The sequence below is a fragment of the Molothrus aeneus genome, chromosome 2 (genome assembly GCF_037042795.1).
Source record: "Molothrus aeneus isolate 106 chromosome 2, BPBGC_Maene_1.0, whole genome shotgun sequence".
NCBI classification, from domain to species: domain Eukaryota; kingdom Metazoa; phylum Chordata; class Aves; order Passeriformes; family Icteridae; genus Molothrus; species Molothrus aeneus.
The window spans coordinates 16,076,816-16,088,556 of NC_089647.1; the positions used below are offsets into that span (position 1 = coordinate 16,076,816).

The window sequence follows — 11,741 nt, forward strand, 5'->3', positions numbered from 1 at the left end:
GGATGTGTTTGGACGGGGCTTGGAACAATTCAGCCTAGTGCAAGGTGTCCCTGCCCATGGCAGGGGTTGAAACTGGATCAGCTTCAAGGTCCCTTTTGACTAAAAATCACTGTGTGATTCTATGATGCTTAGTTTTCCTATCTGCGCATCGTGCTTCCATTTAGAGAAGTAGGTACTAAGTGAAACGCCTGACAGGAGTCGGCTCAGTTTTATGACGTTTATCATCGGTGGCCATTAAACTCCGCGCTGTTCCTGGAACTTCCATCGCAAAGCGTACCGAGGAACGCCCGGGCGACGGTCTCCTGACCCGGACACGGAAAGAGAGAGGGAGCCCCCACACTGGTCCGGTGCTCCCCCGGCGGCGAATCCGGCCCGGCCTAAGGGGGCCCCCGCGGCCTGAGGGGCGGCCCGGCCCCGGCCCCGGCCCGCCCGCCCCGCGCATGCGCGGCCCCGCGCTCCCGCCGTGCCCCGCGCGCTCCCGCCGCCGCCCGCCGCCGCAGCCGCGCACGGAGCGGAGCGGAGATGGCGCTGCACGTTCCCAAGGCCCCGGGCTTCGCCCAGATGCTCAAGGAGGGGGCGAAGGTGAGACCGCCTTTGGATGGACGCGCGGATAGATGGACGGACGGGTGCGGGAGGAGTCTCGGGGTGGCGGTGCGGGAAAAGCCCCGGCAGGCCGGCAGGGCCCGGCGGCACCACGTGTCCCGCGGGGCGGGGGCCGGGGGTTCGCGCCGTGCCCCGCTCCCGGCCCGGGGCTGCTCCCGGCCCCGGGCGCTGCGGGGATCGGGGCCTGCCCGCCCTGCGGGGCGGCGCCCGGCGCACGCGGCCTTCCAGAAATCTCTGCGGGCCGGGATCGCGCTGCCCGCCCTGCCCTGGGCCTGGCCCTGCCGCTGCATCCCGGCCCCGGGATGCGCCAGGGCCCGGCTCTGGTCCCAGAGCTCTGGCAGGGGCTGGGCAGCAACATTCAGCCTGTAGTTGGAGCTGCTCAGAAGTATCCGGGTCGTTCTCAATTTTTTTTTTTTTCTGCTACCTTTGTAATCGATGCAGAACAATTAAATGTTTTCTATATATTTGCTTGCCAATAAATCCAGTTTCACTGTATTTAATGTTAACATAATTAAGATTTTGGTAGAGTTGAAGGACTGTGTTTTAATAAAGGAGAAGCTTTCTTTGAAAAGTGGGCAGAAAGCAGGAAGGTGTGGTGTTTTTTCTTTTTTATTCATGGAATCAGTAGAAGAGTTTGGATTGGAAGGAACCTTAAAGATCATTTAGCTCCAAGCCCCATCTGGTCTTGGACATTTTTCTGGGAAATCTGTGCCAGAGCCTCACCACCCTCACAGGGAAGAATTTCAGGGCTTCCTAACACTTAATCTAAACATCCTTTTTTCAATGTGAAGCTATTGCCCGTTGTCCTGTCTCTCCAGGTCCTTATCCAAAGTCCCTCTCTCCAAGAAAGAGGGAAAAGAGGAAAGTTTTCCATTTGCTACTACTTTATAGAAAGAAGAGTGAAGGTAGCAGCTCTGAAATCCCTTTGTGTTTCTTTTTAGTATCCTTCTTGGAGCCAAATAAAGGCAGACGTTCAGGGCAGGGGCAGAACAGGGAAGCAGAGTGGCCTCAGTGGTAGAAAATTCAAGGCCAGAACAGCAAGAGTTGTCTTCTGCAAAACGAGGAGGCAGCTGGCAATCTAAGATGTTTGGTTATTACTACTTTTCTCCCTTCTCTAACAGGCTGCACAGTACTTTTTATCCTGCTTTTTCTTTCTTAAGGTCCTTTCTGGGGATCCCATCTTGTCTTAAGGTTTCCAAACTGAAGCCAGGCTGATTGCCTTCTCAAGCACAGATATTTTGCTTAATCATTCTGCTTCTGAATTTTCAAACTGCACATGTTTTGAATGTAGCACTGAGTTAAATTATTTTTGTAGCATACAAAGGTGTGAGTAAAGAAGCATGTACAGAAACCCTTGCCCCTCTCCAGCTGGGTCTTGGTTGTTTTCTCTTTCTTTTTGGCATGTCACAAAACTATTTTGGAAGACTGTGGGGATGCAAACTGTATTGCAAGTCAAGTCACTGTTCACATTTTTTCTTTGGAAGCTTTTTGTGCCTGCTGAGCTGCCTAGTTGAGAAGGTGTACACAGTAGCTCTCACTGTCTTTGGGTAAGGTTTGGTGTCTGTTTAAACTGTATGTGAAATATCAAATGTATATTAATAAGTAACTTTGAGGGACTCAGAAGATTGACACTGCTTTGACGAGAAATTACTAATTCATCACTTTTTTTTTGTTATCCTAATTCTGATCATTGTTCTCTTTAGCATTATTCAGGATTAGAAGAAGCTGTCTATAGAAACATCCAGGCATGCAAAGAACTTGCTCAAACCACCCGTACAGCATATGGACCAAATGGTAAATAAATCCTAAAATTATTGCTGCATTTTTGAGACAAATGCTATGTTTGGAGGCTAAACATACCCTGACAAAGAAGCAGCTGTTTGTTTCTGGGGGAAACACATTGGACTTGCTCTAAAACTGCAGATATGTGACTATTTCTTTGTGACTGTAGAAAACAGATTTTGTTTTGACTGCTCTTGAGTAATGCTCAAGAGTTCAGTTGAGTTATGCTTGAGTTATGCTTTTGCCAGGTTTTTGTAGCAGTTACTGTGTTCTCTTTGAAACACGGTATAAAATATATGAAAAAGCATAAAAATTAAAGGAAACATGATAACATGGTAGGTAGTCATAATGAACATAATCTTGTTCAGTCAGATAGTTGGAAACAAAATATTCTCCTGTATCATTTAATTAAATTATGTGCTGGAATTTCAGAACAGAAAACTGCTTATTCAGAAATTACTGATTTTTCCTTAATGTCCTACACTTCAAGTATTATTTCACAAAAATGTTTTGAAGTTCTTAATTTAGAAACAGAGCTAACCACTTTAATGTGCAAGATACACCTGAAAGTTAGGAGACAGTGTCTGTGTTCAAAATACTGTTTGCATAAGGAATTATTTTTATAAATTGTTTTGTTTCCCCATTTAGGAATGAACAAAATGGTTATCAATCATCTGGAAAAGCTTTTTGTTACAAATGATGCTGCTACTATCCTGAGAGAGTTAGAGGTAAGTTTTCTTGCTTCAGTCAGGTGAGAACCAGAGTTTCTGCTTATGGGCTGTTGTGATTCTGACTGTCAGTAAGGAAAGGTCACTCTGACAGATTATTTACATATGTCACTTTGGAACTCATTTACTTTTTTCACTGAATTTGAGGTCCACATGAAGAATATAATTCTTTTGTGAAGCAGCATTAATAATTGTAGGAGATGCTTAATAATTCCTTACTTTCCCCCAAAACCAGTAGGTTTAAAAGAGGCCTATGTCTAGAAATGCAATGGTTTGGAAAAGTCTGCCTGACATAGCTGTTGAGTTAATCTCCCAGTGTTGTTGCTTGACATGTTCTCCTGACTGCTTAGAATCCATCAATTGAATTTAGCAATCTGAGGCTGTAGCAGCACACTTATGTAAATACTGTGAAGGTATGAAAAGACTTTCCTAATTCTTCCTGCGACTTCAAATTTATATTTGTGACATAACACAGATATTTTACTGAATTTTATACTTAGTGATAGAGACTGTGTAAGTATGAAGTATTTACTTATTGAATACATTGTGTTGGTGTTCAGTATGAGTAAAGTTACTGTGGAAGTCTTAGTTCTGTTTTTAAAAAAATATAATCTGCATACTAGTGACCTGCTCTGATATGTTTTGTATGTTACTTTCTGGTATCAAATGGCAGGTATAAGTATTCAGGAATATGGTATTTTATTGCATTTATCTATTTGAAAGAAAAGTGAAGCAGTGCAATCTTTAAGCAGAACCCTCCCACACTCTCCCCTCTTAAAATGAAACTGTTATTTATATGTGTATTTTGCATGTTCCGCATGAATTCAATCTGAAGATCTAAACTCCAGAGTGTTTTCCTGTTGCAGAAATCAGTTGTGGAGCCACTGCATCCTGTGAAAGTAGCTCAGAACCAATGTCAAGGATATCTAATTTATGTTGTAGTGGCAATGTTCAGTTCTCTGATTTTTTAAAATATATATTTCTGCTTTTTCTTACTAGAGAAGTTAGCCAATTAAGAATATCTGTGTGGCTCTCTTTTCCAATTTTGTGCATTCTTCATATCTCTAGGTACAATTTGAGACATCTAATATCAGTCTTCCAAATAAGAGAGCTTAGAAAGATGCATAGGAAGTGCCTGAAGCTGCAGTCTTGGGTGGGGTGTTTGTTAGTCACCAAGATGTGTAATTTCTTTTAAAGGTCCAGCATCCTGCTGCGAAAATGCTTGTGATGGCTTCACACATGCAAGAACAAGAGGTTGGAGATGGAACAAATTTTGTCCTTGTTTTTGCTGGAGTTCTTCTGGAGTTAGCAGAAGACCTTCTGAGGATGGGGTTGTCTGTCTCAGAGGCAAGTTATGTTCTCACTACAGTTCACAGAGCTTGAATCCAGATGGCTGCTTATCAGTGTTCTTGGGTCATAATACTGTGAAATCATCTGCTTTCTTCCCACCTAATTTTTTACATAAAGATGTTTGAAGGGGAACCATGTGTTCTGCTGATGGCTTGCTTCCCTTGTAAACTTGCATCTGTTAAAGTTTTATGGCTATTTGAAAAGCAGTTAAAAGCAGTGTGAAGTCTTGTAGTGAATATTTACTGTTTGCTGCACAGGTGATTGAAGGATATGAAAAGGCTTGCAAGAAAGCCCTAGAAATTCTTCCAGATTTGGTGTGCTGTTCTGCAAAGAACCTTCGAGATGTTGAAGAGGTGGCATCTTTGTTGTACACGTCAGTCATGAGCAAACAATACGGCAATGAACGGTTCTTGGCAAAGCTTATTGCTCAGGCCTGTGGTGAGTGGGGCTGGAACAGCTGAAAAACTGAGTGGGTTTGGTTATGGTCCTTACATCTTCATGGAAGATAGGAAGGATGGTTAGTTCAGCAGGTTGGGTTGGATGGAATGCTTTACCTCTGAAATGAGGGTAATATTCCTCATGTTGAACTCTGCGTTGGCATTGTAGCTCAGAAAAGGTTTGCCTTTCCTACTAGGCATTTCTAGAAATAGCTTTCAAGCCCTTTTAGTGCAGAAATCCATCTTTCTCCCTCTTTTTACGTCATAAGGAGGACATACTGTGCTTCACATAGGCTGGTTTTAGTCACAGCCACAGAACAATGGAAGTAAGACTGTAGTTCTGTTGTTATCCCTGTAGATTTTTGGGATAGAACCTTCATTTTTAATTCCAGTGATTTCTCTAAATACTCTGGGTTAGACTTACCTCTTGACTCCACCTGTATGAGTGCATATTTGAACAAAATTAACGGAGCAGCCTGAATAAATGTTTCTTTCTGATTATTACATTTTAAAAACAAAATTTCTCTTTCTTTTTATGCCAGTTATTAGCAAGTTATAGTTGTCTTGAATTTAGGCAGATACCTCAAACTACTGAAATCAAGTAGATCAGAAAAATTCCAGGCATTATTGATGGTGTCATTGTTCTACTTTATTCATTAGGCAAGACATATTCATTATTTTTCTTCTTTTTTTTTTCCAGTTTCTATTCTTCCTGATTCTGGTCATTTTAACGTTGATAATATCAGAGTGTGCAAAATTGTGGTAAGTTTGAAGTAGCTGGCTTTACTGTAATTATTAAGGTAAATAGTGTAAAGAGGGTTCATCTTTGAACTTCCAGAGAGTCTTTTCTCATTTTGTTGTGGCAGGTGTACTAAATTTTGGAAATTAGTCTTTCTCTTGTTTAATGCCCAGTAGCAGCATTCAGAAACAAAAATCATTAATATTGGAAGTGATCTAAAATATGAGCCTGTTAGACAATATTTGTTGTTGCTGAATGAGCTGAAGTCTCATACTCAAGGTGTTACATACATCCAAATGCTTGTGAGGTCTGCTTTTCAGGCAGAGTAGGGCAGCTTTCTGACCACAAATGGTCAGAAATACAATGTTCCCCCATTCACAGAATCAAAGAACAGTTTGGTTTGGGCTGGAATGTGTCTTAAAGATCACCCAGTTCCAGTTCCAGCCCCCTGCCATGGATAGGGCCATCTTCCACTAGACCAGGTTGCTCCAAGCTCTGTCCAGCCTGGCCTTGAACACTTCTAGGGATGGGGCAGCCACAGCTTCCCTGGGCTGCCAGGGCTCACCACCCTCACAGGGAAGAATTTTTTCCTGATGTTCAATGTAAACTTACTTGCTTTCAGTGAGAAACCATTCTCCCTTGTCCAGTTACTACTTGCCCTTGTAAAAAGTCTCAGATTCCATTTTATTTCCTTTCAGGGTGCTGGTATTTCTGCTTCCTCAGTACTGCATGGCATGGTTTTTAAAAAAGAAACTGAAGGAGATGTTACTTCTGTCAAAGATGCAAAAATAGCTGTGTATTCCTGCCCTTTTGATGGTATGATAACTGAAACTAAGGTATGTTATAGCTCAAAATAAGTTACATCTCTATTTATGCATATGTGCTCTTATTTTTAGACTTAGCTATAAATATTTTCGACACTTGGTGATTGAGATATTTTGGTGAATATTGATTTTCTTAGTATAGAAAAGTTCTGAACCTTGATTGCTTCACAGGGTTTTTGAGATGGGGAGATGGTGTTGGTTTTTTTGGGTTATTTGAGCCAAACTATGGCTTGAATTTCTGAACCCCAAGGTTGTCTAGAATTGCCTAGTGATTTCATTTTTTTTCTCTCTTGTTTTACCCTGTTGCTTGGGGGAGCGTGTCAGTATTACAAAACAGGATGACTTAAGGGTTACAGATAGGTTGGGAGACAAAATGGTTTGTCAGAAACTTGTAGGTATGTGGTTTAATGCTGCATTTTCACAGTGTATGTGTTTTACTAGGGCACTGTCCTAATAAAGAATGCTGAAGAACTGATGAATTTCAGTAAAGGAGAAGAAAATCTAATGGATTTGCAAGTCAAGGCCATTGCTGATAGTGGTGCAAATGTAGTAGTGACAGGTGGCAAAGTGGCAGATATGGCTCTTCATTATGCCAACAAGTACAATCTTATGTTAGTAAGGTAGGTACTAGGAGAGCATGAAAACATTTGGACTACCAGATTTATGAAATGTACTTGCCAAGTTAAGACAATATTTTTGCACGTGTTAACATTGTTATGGAAACTTGTTTTTAAAGGTTGAACTCCAAGTGGGACCTGAGAAGACTGTGCAAAACTGTTGGTGCAACAGCCCTACCCAGACTGGTATGTACTTCCCAAATGAGGTGCAGGAGGATGAGAACTGATGAGCAGGTTCAGTTCTTAACTCATGTTTTTCTCTCCAGACTCCCCCCACTCTTGAAGAAATGGGTCACTGCCATAGTGTGTATTTATCAGAGGTTGGGGATACACAGGTTGTGGTGTTTAAGCATGGTATGTATGTTCTGTAGAACTGCTGACACTGCTGTTCTATGTATGTTCTGTAGAACTGCTGACACTGCTGTGCTGTGTTTCTATGTGCTTTGGATCTAAGATTAATGAATTAATTCAGTAATGCATGTCTCTGAACAGAAAAGGAGGATGGAGCCATTTCTACTATCCTCATTCGTGGATCTACAGACAATCTGATGGATGACATAGAGAGAGCCGTGGATGATGGTGTCAATACTTTCAAAGTACTCACAAGGGTAAGTAACGAGAACACTGGGGTTTTCAAAAGTGAGCAGTGGATCAGTTTGAGGCAAGGCTTGAGCCTGCTCTGTGCTCATTTGCTACCAAAGGCAGGAGATATTAATCTGCCTAGGTGCCTTCTGGAGCTGCAGAGTGGCTGTGTGGTACTGAGGTGTGGAGGGCTGTGTAGAGAAGACTGATTTTGTTGTGAGCACAGGGTACGTGGAAGGTGGTGTTTACCATGAACTGCACTCAGTTTTCCACTAATGAGTGAGTGCTTGGAGATGGATTACCTTTACCACTTTTTAAAGACAGTCAGCTCTTTCTTGACTTACTCCCTAAATGTTTTGTAATGTTCCTTGGAAAGCAGGCACAGAAGAAAAGCTAGATAGCTTTGTCACTTGGGATCAGGAGAAACTGATTGGTTGCAGACTCAGTTTCTAGTTCATTGGTGATAATTCATGCTTCCTCCACATAACACAGGTAGGTTTTTATGGATGGAAGAGCTCAGTTTTACAGAGGATTTTTTTTTTGTGTGAGCAGTTTATGTGGTCTTAAATATTATTATTTAATTTTTCTTCTTTTTATACAAAAAGAAATGTTCCTGTATTTACTTGGAAAACAGCATGCAAAAATTGTTACAACTGTTAGAATCTTAATATCCTCTACACGCCAACACATGGACATTGATTTTGAGTACAGAAATGCTGTGCATTTATGATTGTCTCCAGGAGTTGTGCTTTTTTAAGATTTATGATGATTACTTTGTGGGCTAAGAGACCAGAGTTAATAAGTAAATTCTGGTTTGCCAAAGGATGTACAAAATGCTTAATTTAAAATGCAAGAAAACAAAACAAAAAGTCCCAACACCTCGTAATACCTGTTAAGATATTAAACTTAGTGTACGGTAGATTGGTTTCCTGGATGATATTTCCCACCAAAATAATGGAAAAAATGAGAAAATCTAGGAATGCTGTTACAGTTAACCAGGAGTTGAATTTTTTTTAAAAAGCCAAAAAATCTGAGACACAAAACCCACTGCATTATTATTTTGGTTTTTACAAAAGAAGCTGTTTTTCTTGAAAGACATTGGAGCGAATGAGTAAATTCTGGTAGATTTCCCTTATAATGCATGTTTGTTCTGAAGTGGATTCTAAATAAGTCTGTGTGGAATAAAGTTCTGTTGCATTCTTGGTAGACTAGAAAAATTCTAAAAAATAAGAAGTAGTGGATACTTCAAGCAAAACATTGTGTTTTGGTGTGGTCTTTCCACAGGATAAACGTCTTGTTCCTGGAGGTGGTGCAACAGAGATTGAATTAGCCAAGCAGATCACATCTTATGGAGAGGTGAGGCAAACAGCCTTCTTGGCTTTTCATCTTCATCCACACATCTTACAAAAAATACAGATAATATTTCATACCAACATACATATTTGTGTAATAACAAGTGTGGGGGGGAAATGCTTCCCTGTCTTACAGTTTTTGAAATGCTAATACAGTTTTCACCTTCATTTTAGACTTGTCCTGGGCTTGACCAATATGCTATCAAGAAGTTTGCTGAGGCATTTGAAGCCATTCCTCGAGCACTGGCAGAAAACTCTGGAGTAAAGGCTAATGAGGTCATCTCCAAACTTTATGCCATGCATCAGGAAGGGAAGAAGAATGTTGGATTTGATATTGAGGTAAGTAGTCTCTGATGTTACTTGTTGCCCTGCAGTGCAGGGTTGTACTTCATAGTACTTCTATCAGTATGAAGTATTTATAGATTATTTTAAATTGTTGGGAGCTCTGTGTTGCACAGTCTAGAATAATAACTTTTAGGAATTGAAATCTTTAAATGTTCTTTTTATCAGCAATCAGTTCAGTTCAGTATAGTATAATGGCCTTATGTCAGAGGTGGAGGGGGATACTGAACTAATGTGACAGGCAGTAGGTCTTCAGAAATTACTGACTTTGTCTTCCTGCTAATGGATTAGGAATGAAGGTTTTCTAAAGGGAGAGAATGAGATTAGAAAAGTGATACCACCTTGCTAGGTGAAAGCCTGAGAAAGTTTTAAATGATGTTTTTTCCCCATCTGACAGGCTGAAGCTGCTGCAGTGAAGGACATGTTGGAAGCTGGTGTGTTAGACACGTATCTTGGAAAATTCTGGGGTATCAAGCTAGCTACAAATGCAGCAGTAACTGTCCTAAGGGTTGATCAGGTAAGTTTATGTGTATTTGGGTGCTGAATTAAAACCTGGCAGAATCCTCCTGCAAGTAGGTGGAATCTCTCCTGCAAATGGAAGGTGTAAACATAATGCTACTTCAGAATGTGGTTTGTTCATTTCTGGAAGCCAGGAAGGCATTTATTCAAGAGCTTGTAATCTGGAATGTGGCTGCTTCTATAGCAGTACTGTTAAAGTTTGTTGGGATTTTTTTTTTCAAGATTTTGTTGATATTTTGAAAAAAGTTTATATTTGCATCCAGAGAGTTACCCTAACTTCTGTAGGAACAAGCATTAGTAGAAGAAACTTCTCTCCTATATTTTTACATGAAAATCCAATTTTTAGGAAAAATAGAGGTTACGGTCTTGAGGATAAAAATCTTTCATTATTTTGTGAAACTTCAGCAAAAATGAATTTGCATATAAAATTTTTGTAGATTATTATGGCAAAAACAGCAGGCGGTCCAAAAGCCCCTAAGCAACAAGGACATTGGGATAAGGATGACTGGAAAGATGAGCCTGAAAACTAGAGTGCAGTAAGCTCTGTGTGTCTAGCAGAGAGGTATCTGTGAGTGCATGCATGAGTTCATTGACAAGCACATGGAGATTGTATGCTCCTTGAGAACACGTAACACTGCTGTCTTCTGCTGTGTGCTGATTGCTACGTCCTGTATTCGTGCCCTTTGCAAATGGATTCTGCTCCTGAATCCAAATTTTCATGGGATGATAAGTGCAAGTTCAGATTTGCCTTACTTGTCCATGTAGCCAGGGCAGAGAATGAGCTTTAGCGTGGTAGGACTGATGGACTTCATGGTTTTAAAGTGTGATACTTGGAGACAGTAATTGAGAACAATAGCTTTGATAATCCTTTCTGTAGTGTGCACCCTGTAAACTAGTCTGCTGTTGGCCTATTTAAGCACTCACTTTCTGTAGACTAACTGAAGTCTTACTTTGCATGCAAAAATGAGGTAAAATACCTCTTTTTACTGTATCAGGGCTCAGCCTCTAACATTCTCAAGGAAGAAAAAAGCTGTTAATATCTCAGTTAGATGGATATTCACTGGCTTGGGTTCAGAGTAGGGAAATGGCATGGATGTAGTGAATGCTAGCAGTCAGCATCATGTGGCTGTAGGAGAAGGGTACAAGCCTGATTTTAACATTAGCTTTTTCTACTTCTCTATTCTCTTCAAGATCATTATGGCAAAACCAGCTGGTGGCCCAAAGCCTCCATCAGGAAAGAAAGACTGGGATGAAGACCAAAATGACTGAACAATTTAACTGTATTTCTTAAGTGACATGACTTTGTGAGTTTTTTAATATCCCAGTTGGAGCCTGTCACAGTGTTTTGCTCTTGCCTTTAAATTATGAACAGTGTCCATTGGAGTGCAGAACTTCAAACACCTCAATAAATGTACTCACTGTTAAAATGTTGACTGACTTCATTTGGAGCTGGCATGACATGTCGTTCCCAATCTGTGAATGTGTAGGGGATGAATGACACTGTGGGTATGATGGGCTGACCCCTTGGCTGGCTGCCTGATGCTCTCCTGATGAAGAAGGAGGCAGAACTTCTCAGGGGCTGAGTGAAAGGGGGAGCTCACGTACCAATTCCTGTTGCAGGCACAAGAGACTCAATGTGCAGGGAGGCTGACCGTGAGCCTGCTGCAGGGAGCTCATGAGCTGCAATTGTTGTGGCTCTTTGTGCTCTTATTTGTGCTCCTTGGCCAGTACCTGAGTGTAAGCAGTCGAATGTTGAAATAATTAAGTGCTGACAGCGGGTCTCCTGCATTAAGTATCCCCTTTCCTGAGACCCCACTTGGAGCACTGTGTACACATGTGGTGCCTCAAACATAAGAGAGACAGAAC

The 11,741-nt window shown here is 41.3% G+C and overlaps 1 protein-coding gene across 2 annotated transcripts; it reads left to right on the forward strand.

Annotated features, from left to right (window-relative positions):
* The first annotated feature begins 466 nt into the window (after positions 1–466).
* Positions 467–11,302, forward strand: CCT8 (chaperonin containing TCP1 subunit 8). Of its 2 annotated transcripts, none has more exons than XM_066571986.1 (15): positions 467–582; positions 2,307–2,397; positions 3,034–3,113; positions 4,311–4,460; positions 4,721–4,901; positions 5,601–5,662; positions 6,338–6,475; positions 6,905–7,083; positions 7,200–7,266; positions 7,347–7,434; positions 7,573–7,688; positions 8,947–9,018; positions 9,189–9,353; positions 9,754–9,873; positions 11,067–11,302. In XM_066571986.1, exons 1-15 carry the CDS (start codon positions 523–525, stop codon positions 11,142–11,144), a joined length of 1,647 nt encoding a protein of 548 aa, XP_066428083.1. In that variant the 5' UTR covers positions 467–522; the 3' UTR covers positions 11,145–11,302. The 2 variants fall into 2 exon arrangements, with proteins under 2 accessions (XP_066428083.1, XP_066428082.1); XM_066571985.1 differs by lacking the exon at positions 11,067–11,302 and adding an exon at positions 10,313–11,042.
* Positions 11,303–11,741: the final 439 nt, after the last annotated feature.